The sequence below is a fragment of the Doryrhamphus excisus genome, chromosome 21 (assembly GCF_030265055.1).
Source record: "Doryrhamphus excisus isolate RoL2022-K1 chromosome 21, RoL_Dexc_1.0, whole genome shotgun sequence".
NCBI classification, from domain to species: Eukaryota; Metazoa; Chordata; class Actinopteri; order Syngnathiformes; family Syngnathidae; genus Doryrhamphus; species Doryrhamphus excisus.
This window is the reverse complement of record NC_080486.1, coordinates 2,882,433-2,907,408: the sequence shown is the minus strand read 5'-3', so window position 1 is coordinate 2,907,408 and position 24,976 is coordinate 2,882,433. Positions and strand designations below refer to the sequence as shown.

Below are 24,976 nucleotides of genomic sequence, written 5' to 3'. Positions count from 1 at the left end.
CTCAAGGAAGTGCCGGGTGAGACCTTCAAAATAAACTTGCCTACTTGTCCCCCCCCAGCTGGTGAAGGTGAAGAAGACTCAGAGAAAAGCAAGTTGTCATCGAAAGACGAGGACAGCCAGTGAAAAATAAAACTAAACATGTCGGCGGGTTCCACCTTTCACTGAAAGCCCACTCAGGAAATGAAAGAAGGGGTCAAGGGTCATTCCCACAGGCCTTAACCGCCCATCCTTCTTCAAGCAACACCGCACTTTGGAAGAGTCCGAGATCGGATTGAATTCTTTCTTGAATGGACAGGCTGTTTTTATTCCATTAGCAACAGGGTGGTCTCCCCACAAACTGCTATTTAAACAAATGGCCTGAAGATGGCAGCACTGTTTTGATTTATTGTGTAATATCTGAGTTTACTGCATTATGATTTTTAAATACTGACTCATTTCATATGATAATCGTAGTGATTATTAATTAATTAGTGATCTTTTAGTCAAACACAAATGTTGTTATATTGAATCCACTCCTTTGTGATTGCGTCATCTATGGGATGGAGATACGTTTACACTGTGCACATGCTTTCATTTATGTACACGTGATCAATGTAATAATAAAAGATGTGATTAGGGTGGGATAGGGTGGGGACACGGGTCTATTTTCCTTCCATATTGTCTATATTTTTATGAGCCGTTTACAAACCTTGCTGTCCACTGCCCTTATTTATAACTTGGTGTCATTTTTTTTGACTGGTTAAATGAATAAATTTGACTCTATGGAAACACTGAGTTTGGTTGGTGTTCAATACAATTATTAAAAATACAATAATAATAATATGATGGCTCTCCAGGTTGTCGTGACCTCGCTGTGTAATGGCGGCTAGTGACCACAAGAGGGCGCAAACTCATTTCCAGCATAATTACTTGCTTTGTCTCCATCTAGTGGCCTATCTTACACATGGCAGGAGTGCATGGGACATTTTATATTTAGTTCATTTTCAAAATATTTCAACTTTATGCCCATGTTATAAATTTCCCCCACCACAAATTACAACTTTACATGTATTTAGTTTTATTTTTCTATGTCATATTATAATAAAAAATATTTTTTATATTTAAATATTTAAACTGTATGATACTAAAATTAAATTTTGTGTATTCTCCAAAAATTGTGCCTTTTTTCTCATTAGAAAACAAATTTGACTTTGTTGTCATAAAATTACTGCTGTTTTTTTCCTAATTTTATTCTCTTTATTCCCATATTAATTTTCCAAAAATTACAACTTCATTCTGTGTTTTTTTTCTCACATTAAAAAAAATTTAATTAAAATTTTTAATTCAAAAAATTATTTCCAAGTGGTGCATGCAGTCTTTTTTATCACGTCAACACTGACTTTGCCATGTTTCCAACATGTTAGACTAGGTCAGTGTGATGCAATAATATACAGCCGCGACTGGTCACATGATTCCCTCGAGGTAAAGACCTTGAGAATGATGACTACACCCACTTTATGGATTTATTGTTGCAATCAATTTCCTTCATTTTCTTCAATAGTGAAAGAAAATAGCACCAAAAACAGCAACAATAGAGAATAACATGGGGATATATAGTACTATATGTTGCATCATATTACAATCGTTTTTTTTTTTTTTTTTGGCACAGTTCTCCGAAATATTTGGAAATGTATACAATAAAAGGCTAATTTCCGAAAGGGATAAAAAATCCATGCATGTCTTTTTGGAGGTCAGTGTTCACATACCCCCGAGCTACTTCCTTGAATGTTCTGCCGTCGAGAATCAGGATGAAGTTAGACTGATCGGGGTTGGTGTTGATCACAGATGCTAACACCACGCCTACAAACATGGCAGACCGATATATAGTCACAATTAGGGGGTGTGCAAGTGTACCTGATGACATTGTAGCGCTCACCGTCATCCTCCGCCTCGCCGTCGGGTCTCGGCACAAAGACCGGCTCGGACGGCCAGCAGTTGTCTTCGCTCCAGGTCAGCAGTTGCTTGCTTTCGATGTCAAACTTGCCGATCTGCAGTCAAATGTCAGCAGAAAGGACAATGCATTATTATGAGAGGGCATATTATAGAGCATTATTATAACAGATCATAGCTTCTGACTCATTGCCACGAGACGAAGCAAGCGCCATATCTTATCACCTTTGTCCCAGTTGAGGGCCATATCTCCAGATAAGAGCTGTAAAGTATAATTGTTTAAGGGCCATCCGTGTAAACTCATTGCTGGAAATGCTCACCATTCATGACCCAACACATTGGCAGATCTTGAGTAAAAAAAAAAAAAGTATATGTACATATTTTTTTAAATTTTTTTAATGTACTAATTTTTTTTCCATCAAAAAATAGGCCATATTTTACAATTTCTTTAAAAAATTATGTTTTGTTTTTGATAATTTAACAGTTTATAAATAGAATAAATCTTACATTTTTTCTCTGAAAATAAGCTGTATATTGTAAATTTGTAATTCATTACTTTTAATGTATTTTCTAAATAATTAAAGCCTTTTATAAATAATTTTTTAATATAGTAGCTGTCATTTTGCCTATACAGCCTGCATGGTGGGCCAACCGCATATCATATTTTAATTTACTTGTAGTAATTCATTGTTATACTAATTAAAACCTTTTATATTTGTTTCTCAAAAAATACTTTAAAAAATCATTATAAAAAATTTATAAATGTTAAATTTTTTTACTTTTAATGTGCATATTTTATTTATTCACAGATTTATTTATAATGCTATGGCTTTAAAAATGTTTTCATTTAATTTGCATCTACAATATTTAATTTTTTGTCATGTTTAAATTTGCTTTTAATTAATTTTCATAATTAAACATGGTTTAAAAACACCTCAAATGGATAATCATTTACATTTTTAAAAATCCCACTATTTTTATGTCTTTATCTTTACTGATAACGTTTGTCATGCAATGAGATTTCACACTTTGTTCGGCTGTCCTTGAACGCACCATCGATGCTGTGCTGTGCAATACAAACAAACGGCCTCAGGTAAACAAACGTCGACGTACGATGCTAAATTCTTGCTAACGGCTACACCGTGACTCTGATTACGTTTGATGAAAACTGATTAGACACACCAGGAAGTTAAAGAGAGGATGTTGGGTCTCTTAAAGGGGAAGAATAAACACCATCCTGTTGACAGACCCCAGATACGTGCCCGTGCGCGTTTCCTCTGGCTGACGTCAAAGATGATTTGGGCGTACGGTCAGAATGAGGGGAAGCTCTTTATAGTATACTTTCTTTACTACCGAAACCTAATGGACTTCCGTTCTTTCCATTGTTTGTGTTAGCTTAGTGCGCGGCGTCGTCGCTTGAAGCGCCCCCGTGGGTAACAGCTTCCCACCCTGTGTCGTCCCTCATTCATGCAATCTGGTAAGACAATGTCCCGTTTGAACAATGCATGTCCTTACATGCGTCTTTTCAAAAGACCCGTGAGAGTGGACGGGATGCAAGGAAACGCACCAAAGTACCAAAAAAAAGTACCTCTTTAGCCAGAACAGATTGCTCCACACAGTTCCCGTACACAAAGCGGTGGCTCTTGCCGTTCAGGTCGTAGTTAATTCGAGGCAGCTCCAACCCTGATGGAGACACACAAATATATGAGAAAAAAAAATACAAAAAGGCTAAAAAGTACTAAATGAAAATCAAATCAAGCACTTTTCCTGCAAAGACATGCAACACAAAGTGCTTTACAGAATTAAAAACAATTACCACAATTAAAAGGAAAAACACACACACAGTAGGGAGACATGGCATGGCACTGAGGATCAAGGAAACGCCCCCTTTGGGGCCGTCCACACTGGGACAAGCCGCAGGAAGTGCCATTGGGGGACCAGCACCCGGGCCCCCTCGACTTCGACAAACGGGTGGACCCCCACATCAAAAGGGAGGAACCCCCAGCCGGCCGGGTCGAAGGGACTCAAGGATGGCACCCCCTCAGCAGACCCGACACAGCCCCCAGTGTGGAGGACCCCCCCTGAGGAGTTAAAAGCTAAAAAGACTAAGAGCATAAAATAGGACTAAAAAGATTTTAAAATATTAGTTAAAAGCCTGATTAAAAAGGTGTGTCTTTAATCTAGAATAATAATATCATAATAATATATAAATAATATATGTTTTGTTGGGATGAGGTTGGAATCTGGGTGGTTAGGGGGGGTGGGACTAGATAAGTCTTGACTTCTTCCCACTCCCTGAGGAAACACTGGAGTTAAAAGCTAAAGACCAAGAGCATAAAATAGGACAAAAATATTTTTTAAAAAGTTTAAAATATTACTTAAAAGCCTGATTAAAAAGGTGTGTCTTTAATCTTTTTTTTTTTTTTAAATATCAACAGTCTCCGCAATCCTGAGTCTCTCGGGCAGGCTGTTCCACAGGTGGGGGCCATATTGACTAAATGCTGCCTCAACGTGGGTTTTTGTTCTGGGTTTTGGTATTGTTAAAAGCATATCAGATAAATAAGAAGGTCCAATGCCGTTAAGACATTTAAAAACCATTAAGAGAATCTTAAAATGGATCCTGAAGTGGACTAAAACTAGTGTACTAACGACATTTTACCTTCGCAGAGAACCTCGGCGTGGCACACTAGCTTGCCTTCCTTCTCTTTCACCGCGCTGGCTGTGGTGCATTTCACCTTCACCACGTTCTCTCCGATCGCCGCGCCCTGCACAATTAACCGGGGTGAGGTTTTCGTACAAAAAGTAACAATATGAAAACGTCGAGGTTTTGACTTTGACCTGGGATGGCCGAACGGGAATGGCGAATCTCTTGTAGCTGGGCTTGGAGTAGCTCTGGTCGTGATGCCCTTGGTTGTCCTTCAGCTTGCTCAGGTAGAACATCTCATAAAGGCTGTTGTCCTTGTAGGCGATGACGTCAAAAACGACGTGACCATCCACCTCGAAGGCGTTGACGTGATGGTAGACCACCATGGCTTCCGTGTAGTACTTGGTCTCCACCTCTTTGCCCGTCTTCCTGTCTATCAGGTGGATCAGCGTCTGTTCAAAAAAGGCGGGAACAGATCACATGGATGTTCGAGATGAGACGATGGAATAAAAGCGGCGCTTTACGTTGTCTTCCGGGTGGAATTTCAAGCAGCTGGCCCAGTTGACGCCTCTCATGTACGCGGTGGCCATCTTGACGATGTCCAGCTTGAAGGGCTGCTCGATGAAGATGAAGTAGTTGTCCGTCATTCCGAAGCTGTGGTAGTAGCTGGGAGTCAGGAGGGAGCGGCAGGGCACGGAGCAGATCACCTGGACGTTCTTCAGCGCCAGGACGTTCTTGTCCTTGTCTGGCGTGGAATTAAATTGATTCATTGTTCCGTTTACGTAAAACTGTACCACTTTTGGGCCGTGGGGCCTGTATTGATTACATCAACTTACAGTATATGATAGTCTTCATTCATAAATAAAGACTTTGGACACATTTGTGATGTTAAGTGTATGTTGATTACAATTTGAAATGCAGATAAGGATGCTGACACTCGAGGCGTCAGGACAAAGTAGAGCAGGTCACTGGTTTCCTTTACCTTTCTGAGAAAGAGCCGGGACTTTGAACAGCATGTATTTTGTCTTGCCCTTGTCGGCTATAGAAGTGCCCATGTTGTAGGCGTTGCCGTCCTTGTCGTAGTGAGGATGGGATGTCGCCAAGTTCGCAGGAAGGAACTTCATGTAGTCCACCTGGATGGGAACACTTGGGGTGAATGTGAGCCCTTCACACGGCTTTTTTTTTTTTTGTGCTGAAGCTTACCTTGTCCAGCGTTTCCAAGGTGACGGGGTCGATTTTGCGAATGTAGTTGGTTTCCGAGGTGGCAAAATAATCCTGACCGTATTTGATGAAATTGCTGGCACCGTTGTCTGTGAAGTCGGGAACCGTGTGGTTGAGGAAGGTGATCGCCCTGGGAAGAGAAATAATTCCGCATATTTTTTATTAGCAATTATACATCAGAAGAACTAACTATGCTATGAGGGGGGGGGGACTAAAAACACGTAATATTTAAGTTTTGTTTAGTAATAATGTATATATAATCACTGGATAATTATGATGAATTGAAGTTTAAACATATAAATATATATATATATACACAAATATTTAATAACTAAAACATAAATAGGATATAATACTTTTTATTTAGTAATAATATATGTATTAAATAATTCAAATATTGTATATATATATATATATATATACACACAATAATTATTATAATTAGATCATTATAATGAATCGGGAAAATTATTTTAAAATATAATATAAATATAAAAATATCTAATAAATAACTTTAAATTATTTAATCATTTTATTTTATACAGTATATGTATTAAATAATAATTACGAGACAATTATAATAAATACTAATTACATTTTTATGAATATAAACATATCTAATAAATAACTAATAAAATAAAAAAAATACTGTGTATGAACTAAATAATTACGGAATAATTATGAATAATATTAGCACAATAAAAGATTAATTTATGTTTTAATTTAAGAATTCATTTATTTGATAGTAATTAGTAAATAATTTTTTATTGTAAATTTGTAATAAAATAATTGGTAGTGTCCGTTGTTAGTCAAAATGTATAATAACTACAGGAATGAAGTAACTTTTACTTTAAAATTAAATACTACTTTTTTTACTATTTCCGTATGAATGGTCAGACAAAACAACGCCCCACTATCTGTGCACTTTAGCATCTGTTGTTTAGCATAAACAGAATAACTTTGTTTTCTTTAAACCCAGAGAGAGATGCTCACTTAACAATGAAGTTCTTGCTCGGGTCGGGGTAGGCCATCGTTCCCATTTCAGATACAACAATTCTATTGGACTCCATGTTGGCTTTGTAGGTGTCACCTCTGAGGAACCTGCTCCGGTGGGTCACTTCGCCTGCGACAACAAAAACATTTGGGTTTTTCATTATGTCCCCTGAGCAGGACGAGTGAAGTGAGCGAGAGGAGGCCGACCATCCTTGAAGGTGAAGCTGTGCATGATGGACATGCCATCAAACCAGTGGTTGTAGCTGGTGTCCCCCACTGAGAAGATCCCGGGACCGTTGCGAAGTAGCGTGCCTTGCAGCCAGGAAGGGATGTTCCCTGAAGTCAGACAAAAAAAAAAAACATACTCAGTGGAATGTCTTTGAGAAACTAAAAAAAAAAATAGTACCTTTCACTTCAGCCTTAAGAGGCTCTGGTTGCTCTGTTGCATTTTTGGAGAAGTCCATGCTGATGTGGTGTGGTGTGCTTGTGGTGAAGTCTGAAGACATACGACAATGTGCAAACCACTCCTTTTAAAGCTCTTTGCCAGGGGGAGGGACAAGAGAACACGAGAGGCTGGTTATCTAATCTGAGTGCAGTGAGTGCACATATCCTGCAAAATGTGCTCACCAAATCATGATTTTTCAGTGCAACACTAACCTCAATGATGATTTTCTATTTTTTTTTCCCTGACTTTACATCCTTTGTGTCCTCATTATCATTCCAGGAAATCCTGCATGGAATACCTGACCTTATTTTCCCCGACAAATAAATAATAAACACGGCTGGACAATATTTCCCTTATTTTCCAATGCAAATGTTGACAACAGCAGACTATTAGACTTATTGATAGAGAAGGGGGTTGTACGTGTGTTATGATAAGGGGAGGGGGGGGTGCAAGGTTCCAAACAAGTATTCCCGTGGGCTTCTCGATAGTGGCCTTGCACTTTGCCTGTGTTGTGTCAAAAGCTGAAATGGAAGCTGCTGATTTTTCATATTCAATTCCAATATTAAAACTTGTTAAATTAGTCGTGTTCAGCAATATGCAATTTAGCAACCTCGCTTTATCATCGGGTATTATGTACATGTTTATAGAATACCATTAACTGTTCTTATCTGTCAGCTGGGAAGAAAACTATGACAAGCTCAGTGTGTATACAAGAGAAAGATGTAATCTACTTATCGCGCCATTGCAAATAGATATGTAGACTTAAGTAAGATATGTCTAAAATAAAAAAAAAACAAGCACGATAGATTACAACTTGTTGTGTACAGTATTATGAAACAATCATCATGCCAACCATAAAAAGTTTCCAAGGCGAATACTTGAGTATGAATAGAAATGTATAGAGTGTAACATGGTATGAATGGTGGTTTCTGGAAGCAGCGATGCAGTCAACATATGCGATGTTGGCATTATTCTAAGGCTTAAGTGAAGCACATCTTTGCGGAAGGCGTAACGACAAGACTTGTTACACTCCTGCTTGGCATGTGGCCTAAAACGAGAGTCACACTGAAGAAATAAGCTCATTCTCCAAGTTGGGGGTGTAAACGATCCCAGCTCCTGTACGGGTCTACATGAGTCCGCAGCAAGGTTCTTTGCTGGACTGCTCTTCCTCAGGGGCCCGCAGTTTCAGAAGGGGAGGGTCTCCGCTGGCTGGTGTGAAGAACACTTGACTGGGGGATGCTGCTGACTCGGCGCCGGGTGTCGCCTGCTGGGTCTGGAGGCCCGTCGCCTCAGCTAACGCGGCAGGAGTCTCCTCCTCTAAGGGCGGGGACAAAGGCGGCGGAGGAGCCGGGTACTTGTTGAGCTTGGCTGCGGCTCGCTGTCGTTTCAGGTCAGCCAAAGTGTGGTGGGACTTTTCCCGTGTCATGCTGTCCGTGCCGTCGTCCTCTCCGGGAAGGGGGGTCGGGCTGAGATGGTAGGAGGCGCTGCGTTCCATGCGGCCTCCGCCGCTCCATTGTTCTCCGGGCACAGAGGAGGACGGAGAAAGGGATGTACCACCGTTGCCGAGGCTGGGGAGGCTACTATCGCCGCCTGGGGGCGCCGGTGGCTCATCTGCATGTGATGTGACTCCACCTGCGGCAACCTGAATGATAAATCAAGTCAGCCATTTCTTACAATTCAGTGCATGGAGTCATGTTGTATCATGAAGGCATGTTGCATTTCACTACCAGCAGAGGGCGCACTTGGTTAAGGCACTTAGCTATTAAATGGCAAACAGTAATTTTCCTACATGCTGATGCAGCTCATTGTCTGTCTGCCGGTCCTCGTCCTCGTCTTGTGGTTCCTGCTGACGCCCCCTATCCTGCCAGACCATGGCCTCTTTGTGATGCTCCCGTCGGTACAGACTGGAGCGCTCGTTCACGCTGACGCGACGCACCACTTTCCTGCGAGAACATACAAGACCCAGACGCTAAATAGCCACTCCCATAAGTGGTCCTATAAAGTCTTACCCTCTGCTGCCAGTACTAGAGGCCCGTCTTTGCAGGGTGCCCTTCTGTCGGTCCTGGCTCTTCATGATGGCGTCGTGTTTGTGTTTGAGGTCCATCAGTTTGGCTCTGACCTCCTCATCCATGCACACATCTTTAAAAAAACATCAATACAGTCAGACACCTTATGTATGGAACCAGGAAGCGTGGCCATGAACGGAACTTGCCGAGGGGGGTCTCCTCCAGGACAGACTTGGAGTCCAAGCTGGCTTCGTGGGCCACCAGCAGTTCCACCATTTGGATCTATGGTACAAAAATACATTTTACTATCATTTTTTCTTGTTCGTGGCGACTGTGACACCAAAGTTAAGACCGCAATTACTGACTTGTCCCCAGCAGGAGGCAGCATGTAACGGTGTCCAGCCATCACTGTCCTTCACCTCCACCTGAGCCCCGTGCTCCAGCAGCAGCTCCGCCACTGACAGGTAGCCGTTAGCAGATGCTATATGGAGCTAGGAGTCAAACGCACATTGAAAAGGATTGATGTTTAGATACGGTGTAGTTACAAATACTCACCAGTGTTGCCCCGTTATCATCCCGACTGTTTAAGTCCACTCCATTCTGAACGAGAGCTCTGATGTCGGCAAGCATGGCCGCCTCTTTCGCTCCTCGGCATTCGTCGATGCGGACCTGCGTTATCCCTGCACGTACGCAAGATTTCACACTATTCTTTTCACTGTCGGCCTGACATGTGTAGCAATATTTGACTCATTTATCTGACCCTGTTCGGCCATCACCATCTCCAGAAGCTCCAGGGTGGCCTCGTCCTCACAGAGGTCATAGGGCATGTTGCCGTCCGCATTGACGGCCAGCAGGTCGGCCCCTCTGCAGGCACAAGATAAGAGTTTACAGCAATTATTAGAGTCGTCCGGACAGAAAATAACACCCCCGTGACGCCAAACTCACGCCTGAATAAGGAGCTGCACCAGCCCGGTGTGCCCACAGGTGGCGGCAGCATGCAGCGGCGTCCACAGCTCGCTGTCGCAGGCGTTGACACAGGCGCCGGCGTCCAGCAGGCACTGCACCACGCCCACAAAGTCATCGATGCAGCACTGGCGGCACAGCACAGATGGGAGATATTTGCATGGAGCACGTGGCTGATGGAGTTCTATACATACATCATGCAAATGGGCAAAGAATGTTTACGTAACCATCAGTGCTGTCGCGAAACTAAACAATCACCACTATAGCAGAATGGCGATGTGAAGGCGTGGTTCTCACAGTGACTCATCAAACAAAACAGGAACTGCATGACCTTGTCCTCGGAATCTAATTGATGTGTTCAGGAAAAGAATGTTCAACTAAAAAGAACTCTGGGAAGAAGTCAGCGTGTTTGTATAACAAAGATAAGTAAAGGCTTAGACTAAATAAAGACACAAACATGCAGCGTTCATAGTGTGTGTTTACCTGATGGAGGGCGGTCAGTCCATCTTCGTTGACCAGGTCTGGACTCACGCCACTGTTGAGCAGCTCCCTTACTAGGTGACAATAAAAGTATATGTTCAACCTTACATGGTAAGAAAGCCAGCTTCCATAAATAGCATCGCAAGTCACGTTAACAATCAACTTAAAAGATTAGCCTCAATCCTGCACAAAGAGGTGACTTGAAAACAAAGGTGCCATGCAAATGAAGGCACTCTTCGGCACGCGTCGACTGACCCTCATCCAGGTCGTTGCGTGCCGCTGCGTCCAGTAGGGTGATGGCGCTCGGGAAGGCGACTTTTATGGTACGCTGCTTCTTCTTCTTATCCGCTTTGGCCTTGGAGCCGCGGGCCGCATCCTTCTCCATCTGCGCCCAAGCCTTGAGCTGCTGCGCACGCCGCCGCTGGGCGTGCTTGAGGCGTTCGGTGGCGCTCAGGCGGCCGACGGCGGACATCTCGGCCAGCAACTCGCTGTGGTCTGCGGCCATGATGCCACAACACATTAAATAACTGCTTCCCCTTAATTTAAGTGTTGTTTCATCTACATTCTTTGTTCACAACTGGTGTGTTTAGGGCCTGCGGGACATTGCGTTTGTGAGGAAATATATACTATACTATCAACTTATGATGGGGGATCAGATGACAAATATCTCGGGCGACATATACTGCAGTGTCTTTGTGCCATCTTTCAGATCAAGGCAGGAAAACAGACGTGAGAAAAATGTGTCCCGACCAAAAGCATCACTGACGATTGCAACCGAGTCCTCTCCATGTCATTGGTGGGGAACCTGGTCGACGCTTTACTCCTGGGAGTCGAATTTCACTCAAAGCGAGATGCTCCGTCTGCACTTGTAATCCTTAAAACCAAAGAGAACAGTTCCTGGGAAACACTTGTGGCTCCAGGAAGCTGGAATCGTGCCCGTGCAAAGCCTACTGCATCTGAAAAGTCACCATTGCAGATGAGGAAACTGGAAACTGTTTGGCGGGTCTTTGCACATGGAGGTCGCGGCCACCGGTCTCCCGGCTGCAACTGTGGACAGAGAGAGTACGTTTAATTGCCGTGTCGCGGTTACAGCGTTATCTTTAACTCCTGAGCTCCTTCCAACGACTCCCTCCTCTCCTGAAGGAAACCCGAGACGACGGGACTCTTTTCATTAATGATTGACACACGTTGCGGACCAGCGATACACTTTGTAGGCGTCGGGCATAAACACGAGGTACGACTCCAGAGGAGGGATGCGGTGGAGGACTAAAACTGGTCTAGGACTCGGCGACACAGGGCAAGATCTAACCCTGGTGTTTTTTTTATTCAGCCCGTTCTCATTAGCTTAACAGTTTATGGCCTGCACACTTGGCAGTTTCTCAGCTCCTCATATTTTATTTAGAGTCGGGTCTGTGAGCGCGGAGAGGAAGGTCAACCAGAGCCACTCAGTGAGATAGAAAGACAAGTCGCCGGGATCTCAACCCGCCGTCCTGCTACCGCATCCACGGCCTTGGCATTACAAAAACATTCTTTTACTACATTTCCATACTATTTTTAGGGTGGCCAACACAACCCGTCACAAGTTACAATGTAAGGATTTCCTCAGAGGGCAGTCGCTTAACATTCCTCCTTTGAGTGATGCCCCAGTGAGTGTTTTCATTTAAAATGGGGGAGATTCTTCTCTTTACAAGTGCGGGTCATTGGAAAGGACCACAGAGAACCACTTGTCAGAGGTAAAACAATGCATTATGTGTCACTGGAAAGGCGGTTTAAAGGATGAAAGGATTGGAAACACAAGCAAAATCCCCACTGGAACGTAAACTGCGGCATTAGTGGCGTCATTCCAGACACTATTGGAGTGTTTGGAGTGTCGGGTGGATACAATAACAAAACCGGGATGCAGTATGTTTATTAGCATTAATTGTAATTTTAGCTCTATATAGCTTAACTAAAATGCAAATATAAGGCCTTCAGACACTGGTATGTATTCCGAATTATATGTTGGTAGTCTATTGTTTGTTTTTATCCAACCTTTGCGTTGCTGTGTGTGTGTCACACAGGTACATCACATGCGAGTACCATCTAGTAGCTCAAATGTGACATGACGCAATTAGCTTTCTTAATTTTAAGTCGAAATTATCGAATATCAGTCAATAATTAATAGCACAATTGTCTACCGGGAAAATTTGTTATTGTTATTGCCTGGTAATATAGGTATGAGGGTGATTATAGGGGTGTTATATCATATCTAGAAGGCTCTAGTAATGTTAAAAGCAGTATTTTGAAGGATGTAAACAGGTTTTCTATGCCCCAACTATATAGAAATAGTCTCATTTATAAAGAAGTATCCCTACTTCGGGGGAATGGACTAATCCTGGTTAGGTCTGGAACCAATCATCTAGTAGCTCAAATGTGACATGATGCAATGACCTTTCTTAATTTTAAGTCGAAATTATCGAATATCAGTCAATAATTAATAGCACAATTGTCTACCGGGAAAATTTATTATTGACAGGCCTGGTAATATAAGTATAAGTGTGATTATAGGGGTGTTATATCATATCTAGAAGGCTCTAGTAATGTTAAAAGCTGTATTTAGAAGGATGTAAACAGGTTTTGTATGCCCCAACTATACATAAATAGTCTCATTTATAAATGGACTAATCCTGGTCAGGTCTGGAACCAATCATCTAGTAGCTCAAATGTGACATGACGCAATGATCTGTCTTAATTTTAAGTCTAAATTATCGAATATCAGTCAATAATTAATAGCACAATTGTCTACCGGTAAAAATTTATTATTGACAGGCCTGGTAATACAGGTATAAGTGTGATTATAGGGGTGTTATATCATATCGAAGGCTCTAGTAATGTTAAAAGCCGTATTTTAGAAGGATGTAACCAGGTTTTCTATGCCCCATAGTCTCATTTATAAATGGACTAATCCCGGTTAGGTCTGGAGCCAATTAACAGTGATAAAGGAGGGACTACCGTATATATAATGGAAATACTATCAACAGCTGTCAAGTTGGGGAAACCCTCAATCTCAAACAACTCAGTCAAGGAAGTCAAGAATCAGCCTGATAAGAGACTAATTACCAAAAGTGTTTGTTAATGGACCACAATGGACCTATTTGATACCGCGTCAGCTCACCGGGCTAGATCATACTTGATATGGTGCTACGTTAGACGACTTATCAGTATCGGCGTTTGATGGGTCGCTAGTCGGCTTCAAGAGCGAGCGAGGCGGTGGGAATTAGCGCGTGGAGGGCGTGGCTCAGGAGGGTTCCTCTGAAAAACAGTACAAGGGGGACTGCGATCTGTGTCGTTATGTCACAAACAAGACGGAGCTGGCTTTGAGTGCTTTGAGAGACAGGAAGGGACAACATTCGCTCAGAAGAGCGGCATGTGATTTCAGAGCCTCGGTTAGAAAGCCCACTATTAATTAGGTTTCTAAATCTATTTGGCCTTTTAGTTTTCTAACTGACAAATGGAGTTTTCATAGAAGAGAAAGTACTGGTGCTAACACCGTGTACCGCCCTTATTACTTGGCGCTGATATGATAAAAGGAGAAGTGGTAAATCACTGATATTGCAGAGCGGAATGCACTCACACACCAATATGTGCAAATACTCCATGCCTGGTGAAATATTACTGGGTCAATCTGACATTTTTGGGACTTCTTTTTTTCCATCCACCTTATGACTTAACAGGAAGGGGCGTCTAGGGCTGCTCTGGAACATAAACTTCCATTCAACAAGTGTAATGAATAGAGCACTATGAACACTCGGCACTGAGGCACACACATTGATGCAGAGGGCGGTACCTGTGTCCAGTGCCACTCGACCCAACAGGAACAAAGCCGGGCTTAAACCCCCAGGGCGGCTCAGGCCTTAAATGTGGCAACATTTGGGAGCAGGCGGGCGGGCGTTTCATTGTGAAATGATGCTGCACGGTCATTGTGTACCACGGCGAGTTGTTTGATGGCACGTACAAAGCTGAGTCAGTGCGGATGATTCCTGAATGACGGTTGCCAAATGGGCAAATCCGCTTACCAAATAATCACACGCACTGTTTCGGTGAGTCAGCAGCACGGGATGAAAGCTGCGCTATTGTCAAAATATTTTTGTGTCTCAACAACTTCAATAAATAAACAACACCTGCTCCCCCCCCCCCATCATCAAGGTGGCTGTAATTACCACATGAATCCACCGTAAATCTAGTGTAGTGTAAATGTAGCTTATATACACTAGAGAACTGTGGGTTTTTTTTTATTATTATTGTACTGTCATTTGCTATTTTTCACGTTATTATGTAACATTTTTTGGAACAATTTTGTTCATGATAATAAGCACCACCTTGCACAATATGGACTAAAAATGCCGTAAATCAGAAAATTGCAAAAAAGTACAGTAATACTACTACTTGTATGTGTTATTTGTGCAAAAATGATTAAGATACAGTACATCAGAGGTGTCCAAAGTGCAGCTAGGGGGACATTTGTGGCTCGACGCTGTTTATTTGCCCGCAGCACATTCTAAAAAAATAAAAGCAAAACATTAAAAATCAGCAGTAATCTTACAAGAATAAGGTCAGCGTTGGAACTAATATTGTGAGGGAAAAAATTACTGCATTTTGCTAGCATAAAGTTGAAATATTAAGAAAAAAATGTTTATGTGAAAAACAAACAAAACAACAAATAAAGTTGTAATTTGGGAAATTTTGGTTATTTAAAAATATCCATATATAATAATTTTATAAAGTCAAAATACTGCTAAAAGAGGAAAATAATGTCATTTTAGTAGCATGAAATTTAAATATTTAAAAAATGAGTTATATAATATTATGACAAACACCAAAAGTTATTTTGGAACAATGGGTTGGAGAAAAATTATAATATGGGAATAAAGCCCCAATATTATCAAAAGAAAATTTACTAAGATTATTTAAGAAGTTGAAATATTTGGAAGGGGGGACAAATGGAGCAAAGATATGGTTTGTCACCTACGTATATCATCATAAAGTTGTAAAATGCATTGTAACAAAAAAGGCCAAACCCCAAACAGATGACTGTAAACACACTCGAATGCACCCTTGCTTCCTTCTTATACGATCCAACTAGCTCAAGGTCCACGGCCTTAAAAATATGTCACCTGACCTTTACACGATTCCCTCCCTTTGCCACCATAAACAGGCGTGTGTTGTGTCTAGTTGTGTGTGTCAAAAAAAAAAGTCCACCATCCAGCTAATCTTCATTTGGTGTGCAAACGTTTTAGTGCACACAGAGAGCACAATGAGCAGTGTACATAAAGACTGGGAGCCGCAGGGCTGCTTTGACAACAATGCAAACACTAAATTAGTTCTTATAATCAAAATGTCTGTGAGGTATGGCCACCCTTGAGCTCTTTTCTTTTTGCGACCCACCCAATTCAAACAATAAATAACGATTATTTGACGCTTGAGGCGACATATCTCCACTGGAGACCATTGCTGTGAAAGACAAATGATCTTTTATACTCACAAAGTGTAAACGTTTACCGTCTGAGTCATTTTTTGGTCCGGGTTCCAGCTTGCAGAACATGTAAAGCATTTAGAGTACTATGAATACCATGCAGTTTTCAAGCATTGGCCTTCACGTGCTTGTGAGTAAGCTGGGATAGGCTCCAGCTATCACGTGACCCCTAATGAGGAACAGAGGCATAAAAAATTATGGTCGAGATGGGACTTTCTTAAACATTTACTTTCGTTACAGCTCAAAAATGCTGCAAAATGACGTTATTTCAAGAATAGCCAAAATACTGTTATGGTATGAGAGCATAACGGAAGGAAACGGAGACGTAGTGCAGTATAACGGACGAGGAGTAGCATGTTAGCAAAGCTAGCCTCCACAGGTGGCTACCCGGACAGGTAACGTCGTTCAAGTTGCCAGTCTTCATTCATTCGACAAAACCGAAAGTCTCTTCGCCGAACTTATAACACCCTTAAAGGTTCCTAAGTATTCTTTATTTTCTGAAGTATTACCGTCAAAGAGTGGCAGGTTAGCTTAACTTTAGAACAGCGAGGTCACGCGCATAGGTAGCGGAAACGTTAACGATACTGTTCATTCAGCAAAGGCAAACAGTAAACAAACCCGACTCGTACATACAAAATGCGACTAAATATATATTTTTAAAGGCACATCTTACCTGTGTTGATGACTGCGCGTCACTGTGTCAGCTCCTGCCTGCCCCGCTGCTCCTGCCTGCCTGCCACGGCCAGCCCCCTCCTGAGAAATGCTTCACCATAACAACCGGACCTGTCACCTCTCCTCCCGCTGCTGGCGTCGTCCGCTAGAGGGAGCTAAAGCTACAGAGATCGTTTATACTCAGAACAGCTGCACGTCATCATAGACATGTATGGTGACGTTAAAAGCATTACTGAAGATAAAAGTATTATTTATAATCTAATATTCATCTCTAAAAAGGCATGATTTTTTTACAATACTTTTCCAACAGTGTCATATGATTTTTTTATATATTTTGTTTGTTTGGCAGAAGCTAGAACATGCAGTATAAACATTCTAAGAGTAAAGATTAGCAGAAGATTATCCAAATGTGTTAATATTTTTAAATTAGTATTATTTCCTTGACACTGAAGCTTAAGACATCTCAGGAGTGAGCAGGATGCATCCCGGGGCAGCTTTAAGGAGATTTGTCCAGACACAATCAGTGAACAGCGTTGTTCTAGATGCTGTCCCATTCATACGGTTTCCTATTCTTCTCATGCAGAGCTCACTAATCCAGGCCAAACCTATTAAGGGACACTCCAGCAGACAGGAAATGATAGATTGGCGGCTGGTATTTAAATCACTGGGCACTTCACTATGCATGCAAATGGTCCAAACATGGTGCATAGTGAATGAATGAGAGGTTTGCCTGTACATCATAAACTGCATTTAAAAACAACACAACCGTGCTTGTACATACTTTTTGTATGTGCAAGAAGGCCGGAGAAGAAAATCAGCAGCAAGTTGCAGCAGGTGAAGAAGGTTAAGGAAGCCATCAGACAAGGTGAGGGGGGCCTGCAAAAAGCTTTCAGGAAGTGTACAAAACAAGACATTTATTCCTTCATCAGAATTATTTGACATTAGATTTGCCGTTTGAGAGTAGTTGAATTGGGGTTGATAAGAAATATTTGAATAAAATAAGCACTTCACGCACTTTAAGTAGTAAATATTGACTTTAAGGGCAATATGATATAGGAAACGTCTATTTGTTTAAGTCTTCCGGTGTTTACATTTGAAGTACGGTTAGAATGAGAAACAGTTGGCAAAAATGTGGCTAATATTGCCAATATTTGATATAAGAGTGATATAATGTAAGGTTTGATTTAATATCTTGCCCTTTAATTGAGGTTGTAATTGAAAATATTTCACTAAAATCAGTAGAAGCTAGACTTAGCATACATTGGGATTAGCGTATCACGATATTTGTTTAGATGTATGGTGATATGACAATATAAAATTTAAATTCAGACTACAAAACCCCAACCATATAATTAAATACACCAGCACGTCAAAAACACACCGTACATTAAAGCTGTGAAGATGCTCATCCTTCCCCGAGTCGCACTCGTAGCCACATTAGCATGCTAAACTAAGCTAACACCGCTAGCTTCTATTCACGCGCCGTGTTTACCGCCATTTCAACCCATTTAGCTCGTGAGTCAGCGGTTTGGTGTTTATAGTAAGAGCGGTCCTCCAAGTAAATACTTCCCCCAGGAAGTTGCTTCACGATGACAGCGTGACACAGCGGAAAAAAGGGAGCTTTAAAAAAAAAAAGCTTAAAAAGTGCGGTCCGCCGAGTAAATACTTCCCCACACGAACGTTCCTTTACATGACTGCATTTCATTCATTTTATGAATTTTACTCTAAAGCAGTAACTGTCAATATTTTCTATTTAAAGGATATAAAAAGAGCTTCAAATTAGACATTTTAGACTGAAATAGTGGTGTTACAATTAACATTTTGGACTAAAATAGAAAGACGTATATAGTTCAAATATGTACATGTACAAACATTCAAGTTAGTTAAGTTCCTAGGGCCCCCCACACCTTCCAGGTGAGCTTGCCCCACTATTTTATAAGCACTTGACTAAAATAATTCAATTTATAATTTGACTAAATATGAGTTTTATATTATAAGTGACGACAGGCGTTATAATTAGACATGTTCCATTGATCGGGCCTATGTCAACAGTGTGTCTACTTGGCTATATGAAACTGTATATTGTAAATATCTGAATAAATATCATTTTTTAGTTCTCATTAACATTAAAGTGGCTAATGGACTGTCTTCTGACAAACTCCAGATTTTCTTAATGGTATCTACTATCCATGAGGGCATGCTTAAAAAGAAAGTGAAACTAGACAGCTAACATGGGAAGTTTTGTTGATTCCAGTGCCTTTTAAAATCTTCCCAAGGGAATATGTTGGGACTTTTCTCAACAACTACAAGATGGTTCTTGTTGGAGGTGTGAATATCCAACCCTCCTTGAACACTTCACAGCTTGTCAACAACACAAAACCTACAAATGGTGTTGAATGCCCCCCCAATCTACCAAGCTATACTCATATGCAAAGCAGTGAGTTTTTTTTTTTTTTTTTTGGGAGAGTCCACCTCAGCTTGCCAACGGGGTTTCTCCTAATCCAACTTGTTTTCACTGTCTTGCTGGGAAGCAAGAGTTTGCACATTAGCACTCAGTTAAGCGGGACAAAAGATGCGCATTCCCGAAACTCTCACACTTTTTTGGGGAGGGGGGGGGGGGGGTTGTCCTGCATAGTCAGCAAAACCCCCATCATAATTCAAAATTCATCTGTTGTCCCTTTGTAGTCTTTTAGACAAATAAATCACACACGTGTCGCCATTTTAGTTGTGTTTGTATATTAGAGGCTATTTTTGTGTATTGATAGTAATAAATTGTGGATTGCCTGCAAAATTCAATTGAAATGACTGCTTGTACCCCCCCCCCCCCTCCATCACCCCGGTTTCACTTCATAAAAGATTGAGAAGTGTGAAATATAAAGTACATGTGAGTCCCTGCATGTTGGGTTTTGTGCGTAAAGTCGCCAAATCCAAGTGCGCATTACTGCGTAAAAGTGTAAAAGTTAATATGATGATTAAGCTTACTTCCAGGTTTTACTGTCCTATATGCAAGACCCTCCCCAACGCGACCAGCCCCCCCGCGGCGATCAGTCATTCCCCCCTCAGATAACGCGTCATTCTCTTCTCGATTACGCAGCAGGATTTACATGAAACTGTTAATTGTTTGCTCTTCAAATAGACCCAGCCTGGAGCCAACAGTCTGCCACAAGTTAAGGACCGACTCTTTGACCGCCCTCCCCCTCTATATCTGCCCCTCAACGTCCGTCCTCCTGTCCCCAAAGTGCGGGGACCCCATCAGCATGACAAAGCACCGACCGGGGCGCAGCCTCATGGCACCACCCGCCCTGGGAGACCATCACCTTGACTCGGGCGACTGTCCCCCCATCAGCCACGTAGCACGGATCTCTCCAGGCCGGCATTGGAGCCACCAACTCACGGCTCAGATGGTCCCGCAGCAGCCGCCGCTGAGCTTCCAGAAGGCGCTTGCAGCAGCGCACCCGGAGGAGCACCTCGGTGGAGCTTTCATGGATAAACTCCTGGAACCGGAGGCGTCATACGGGAATGCGCACCAAGGAGCGTACAGCGGTGACCGGGACACCACCGGCGCTAGAGGTGGAAAGAAGAAGAAGAACTACCAGCGGTACCCCAAACCACCATATTCATACCTTGCAATGATCGCCATGGTTATCCAAAGGTCGCCGGAGAAGAAGCTGACTTTATCTGAGGTAAAAGAAAAAACAGTAATAAATGTTTGGTTGTGTTTTACGCATGGCACTGTCACCTTTACCACATAAAAAGTACATAGAATACTTTCTAAACATGGCCTACATTGTCAATATTTACAAATTTAAGAGCTATAAAGTGATGTAGAAATGGACATATTGCACCAAAACAACATGTAGTTGCCCAAAAGCTGGTATTTAGGTAGTCAATATTTACTAAATGGGTTATGTAATACAGGAATTGTTGTGCAGTTGATTTACTAACTACTTTTACTTACCAACAATAGCATTTATTATCAATAATTTCCTTTTAACTGATATAAAGTGAACTAAAACACCTGAAAAAGTTGTATTTAAGAGTGTGGGTGATAAGAGAAAACACAGTGACTTAAATCCGGTTCAGGTATAATTACAGAAATGTACTATGACTTTCCAAAAATACCATATGTTATCAACAGAGATATAAAATTAGGTTAGAATCTAAAACATTGACCTAAAATAACATCTGTAGGCTAAAAGTACTTTTTAATAAGTCAATATATATGGGAAAATATAGGAAATATTTGAGTAAAAATAGTATGTACTGTCAGTTTTGAGGTAAGGTTGTAACTGAAATGTACTTTTAGCTAAAAATAGCTTTGATTGTCATTTAATTTAATTAAGAGGTTGGGACTAAAACAACATTTATATGCCTAAAATGGGCATTTAGGAAGTCAGTATTTCCTATATAATATAGTAAATTTCTAACTAGAAAAGTACTACTAGCCAAAAATTGTATATAGTGTCAATATTTGTTATTTAAGGGATTTGAGGTGAGGTTATAATTAGAAATGTTTGGGTTAAAATAACATCTACTTGCCAAATAGTTGTATTAAAGATGTATATATTTGCTAAATTGGACATATAATTATAAAAGTTTGAAGTAAGGTAATCTCCAGGGTTTATCATTTAAGAAATGTCAAAGTATTAAGATTTATTTAGACTATTTAGTGACAAGAAACAGCCAACTTGTTGACACTCGAGTGACCGCCATTCATGCCATTCTTGTCTCGGCTGTGATAAGATGCACTGAAAGCAGATGCTGATATGCATGATAAGATACGCTACAGTATACAGTACACAGGTCTTTACATGTTTTGATTTGAAATTACCATCCGATTACTTAAAAAAAAGCTTGTACTTACATGTAATTTTCTTGTTTGCAGATTCTGAAGGAGATCAGCACCTTGTTCCCTTTCTTTAAGGGCAACTACAAAGGCTGGAGGGATTCCGTGCGACACAATCTTTCTTCCTACGACTGTTTCGTTAAGGTTTGTATGCTAACAGGAAGTGGTGCAGAAGTGCACTGCATCATATACCAGGATTAGACTGCTAACTCATGAAGTGTGCAGCTCAGTGGAAAAACTTTGAAAAATGAAATTAAAGATATACATATTACACATATGTTGTTTTAATGCAATTACAATTAATGCCAATTACAATAATCCCTCATTTATCGCAGTTAATTGGTGCCAGACACGATTGCGATAAGTGAATTTCTTTTTTAGAGCCCTCTAGACATAATATAGCACCCCTATAGTCACATTATTTGGGTAATTCACTCCTATTACCCAAATATAGTAGATGTAATAACTGAAAATTATGCATAAATGGGTTCGGGTAATAGGGGAGACGAGTTGGTGGCGGACAGGAAGTGACGTGACGCGGCTCAGAGTTGACTCACGGCCTGTTATCGTGCCTGTCGTGAGATCTTTCAAACCTGCAATAAAGCACTGCTGCGTTTGTGGTGATCGGGTCTGGTGCGTGTGTGTCTCACATAACATTACAGAGACACTACCCACCAGTGTAGAATACTATACATAATATATCATCACAGTATTTTTGAATGAGTCTTTGAATGCATGATATTTGTATTTTACTTCATGTCGCCGTTTTTATGCTTAAATGATTAATTTCGGTAAAAAATTAACTACAATTTGCTTAAATATGCAGATTTTTTTTTGGCTGATATATATTTTCTAAAACTATATTTTCTAAAGCGGCGAAGGATTACCGTATATTGATTGGAACCCCAAACCAGTTTCAAGCTCCAGTTGTTATTAAATGTGGATTTACAATAAATTTACAATAATACCTATTTTATCGCAGTAAATTGGTGCCAGACACGATTGCGATAAGTGAATTTGTTTTTTTTTAGAGCCCTCTAGACACAATATAGCACCCCTATAGTCACATTTACACTCCTATTACCCAAATATAGTAGACGTAATAACTGAAAATTATGCATAAATGGGTTCGGGTGATAGGGGAGACGAGTTGGCGGCGGACAGGAAGTGACGTCACGGGACGTACGGCCTGTTTATCTGCTTAAATATGCAGATTTTTTTGTGTTTTGTTTGTTGTGATTACCGTATATACAAGTACGTAAACCAGTTTCAAGCTCCAATTGTTATTAAATGTGGAATTCCAGCCTAACTGGGTCTTCAGGTCCACGTATTCATGACCCTGCCACTTTTCCGCCCACAGGTGCTAAAGGACCCGGGTAAGCCCCAGGGCAAAGGGAACTTCTGGGCGGTGGAGCTGAGCCGCGTCCCCCTGGAGCTCCTGAAAAGGCAAAACACGGCGGTGTCGCGTCAGGATGAGACCATCTTCGCTCAGGATCTGGCCCCTTACATCCTGCAGGGACATAAGCCAGAATCTGAACCGCCACCCCCGCCGCCCAACCCCATGACCACCCTGCCCCCTCCCGGTAACCTCTCCCCACCCCCCGAGGACCTGTTCCGACCCAAGCTGGACTCATCGTTCGCTATTGACTCCTTGCTGCACAGCTTTCGCCCCACCAGCGGCTCGGGGGAGGTGGACATGGGTATGAGAGACTGTTGGGTGGAAGCCGAGCACCCCAGGCTGTCGCCCCTTCCGCGGCCCCGCTACGCATCATCTGCACGCAGTGCTTCCGCCAGCTCGGCTAGCCCCGCCTCCACATCATCATCATCTTCTTCCTCCGAGGAGGAATGGAAGAGGTTGTCCCAACACGGGAAGCGTCTCCCCCCTGATGGGGAGGCAGGGTCAGACGATTACGAGGACTACAAACCACCGCTGCACAAATCAGCACGACGGGACGCCGCCGCCGCCCCACCTTGGGAGCTGCCCACCTCCTACGCCAAATACGCCCCACCCAACGCCGTCGCCCCGCCAAGCATGCGCTTCAACGGGGGGCCACTCGTGCCCCTACACGGCGGACTCCCTCTTTACGGCTACGGAAACTCCCATGTGGCTCCGGGTCACTTTCTAAGCCACACGTACTGGCCCCTTCTCCCCAGTGGGCGGGTGTCTGTGCAAGCCCCGCCCCTTATTATGGACTTGGACAACATGCTGCAGTCTGTGCCGCCGAATAAGAGCGTCTTTGACGTGCTCATGGCAACCAATCAGAACTCACATCACCAGCCAACCAGTCAGTACACCATGCAGAATGGGGCGCCCTTAAACCGGTACCCCCAATACTGACCCCACTCTTTGAAACTGTCACTTTAATTAACATGCAACAAGAACGGCAGCTTAGAAGGAGATACTACCTCAACTTGTACAACCAAATACTATATCTACCTCTATATCTACCTCAATCCTCCAATGAAGTATTTGCAGATGACTACATAGTATAAAGCCCAGTGAATGTACTGCATGCTTGGAAGACGACTACCTCATCTTTTAAACTGTGACGCGTTTTCCTGTGGACTTTGGACTGCAGGTTCATTTGCACTCTTTTTTTTTTTTTTTTTTTTTACTCATTATGATCGTATAGATTATAAATATTACCTGCGTTGCCAGGTGATTTTTTTTGTGTGTTTTTAAAAATATATTCCTTTAGCCTTGAGGTTTGTGTTATGTGTTTGTATATACAGGTGGACTTGGACCTGAGAATGTTATGGTGCCGAACAGGGTTGGTAATAAAATGCAGTTTTTAGTGTTTTCCATCGAGGGCTATGTGTCGTCTTATATTTGGGACAATATAGTAATATAAGAGCTTCATTTGTCTAATGAATAGTCTCTTAGAGTCGGGTCAGTATGGTAAGACGTTGAGTTGTTGTATTTTTTGCTGTCTTTATCGTTCAAAAACAGCAGGTTTTCAAAAAGAAGGATCGTCTTATATTCAGGTCAATATGGTAGTTAAAAAAAGTTAATTTGTTGTATTTTTTGCCTTCTTTGTCTTTAAAAAAAGTAGTTAAAAAAAGCAGGTTTTCAAAAAAAGGGTCGTCTTATATTCAGGTCAATATGGTAGTTTAAAAAAAATAATTTGATGTATTTTTTGCGGTCTTTGTGTTTAAAAAATAGTTAAGAAAAGAGCAGGTATACAAAAAAAGGGTCGTCTTACATTCAGGTCAATATGGTAGTTAAAAAAATTAATTTGTTGTATTTTTTGCTGTCTTTGTGTTT

At 41.7% G+C, this 24,976-nt stretch overlaps 3 protein-coding genes across 5 annotated transcripts; 1 reads left to right on the top strand and 2 right to left on the bottom strand.

Moving 5' to 3' along the window:
* Positions 1-1,266: 1,266 nt before the first annotated feature.
* bco1 (beta-carotene oxygenase 1) lies at positions 1,267-7,787 on the bottom strand. The gene is made up of 11 exons (XM_058060462.1): positions 7,194-7,787; positions 6,995-7,123; positions 6,788-6,917; positions 5,777-5,924; positions 5,556-5,706; positions 5,098-5,318; positions 4,768-5,025; positions 4,589-4,694; positions 3,518-3,612; positions 1,916-2,027; positions 1,267-1,839 (listed from the first exon to the last, which is right to left on the bottom strand). Exons 1-11 carry the CDS (start codon positions 7,291-7,293, stop codon positions 1,685-1,687), a joined length of 1,605 nt encoding a protein of 534 aa, XP_057916445.1. The 5' UTR covers positions 7,294-7,787; the 3' UTR covers positions 1,267-1,684.
* Positions 7,788-7,933: 146 nt separating this feature from the next.
* ppp1r16a (protein phosphatase 1, regulatory subunit 16A) lies at positions 7,934-18,408 on the bottom strand. Of its 3 annotated transcripts, XM_058060459.1 has the most exons (13): positions 18,252-18,408; positions 17,647-17,751; positions 16,867-17,026; positions 10,937-11,728; positions 10,685-10,755; positions 10,184-10,329; positions 9,999-10,102; positions 9,794-9,918; positions 9,604-9,729; positions 9,445-9,520; positions 9,242-9,371; positions 9,022-9,175; positions 7,934-8,874 (listed from the first exon to the last, which is right to left on the bottom strand). In XM_058060459.1, exons 4-13 carry the CDS (start codon positions 11,199-11,201, stop codon positions 8,359-8,361), a joined length of 1,713 nt encoding a protein of 570 aa, XP_057916442.1. In that variant the 5' UTR covers positions 11,202-11,728; positions 16,867-17,026; positions 17,647-17,751; positions 18,252-18,408; the 3' UTR covers positions 7,934-8,358. The 3 variants fall into 3 exon arrangements, with proteins under 3 accessions (XP_057916442.1, XP_057916443.1, XP_057916444.1); XM_058060460.1 differs by having other exon boundaries at positions 17,647-18,393; XM_058060461.1 differs by lacking the exons at positions 16,867-17,026; positions 17,647-17,751; positions 18,252-18,408 and adding an exon at positions 16,203-16,855.
* foxh1 (forkhead box H1) lies at positions 17,438-24,560 on the top strand. Its single transcript, XM_058060463.1, has 4 exons — positions 17,438-17,730; positions 20,002-20,548; positions 21,751-21,855; positions 23,072-24,560. Exons 2-4 carry the CDS (start codon positions 20,123-20,125, stop codon positions 24,047-24,049), a joined length of 1,509 nt encoding a protein of 502 aa, XP_057916446.1. The 5' UTR covers positions 17,438-17,730; positions 20,002-20,122; the 3' UTR covers positions 24,050-24,560.
* Positions 24,561-24,976: the final 416 nt, after the last annotated feature.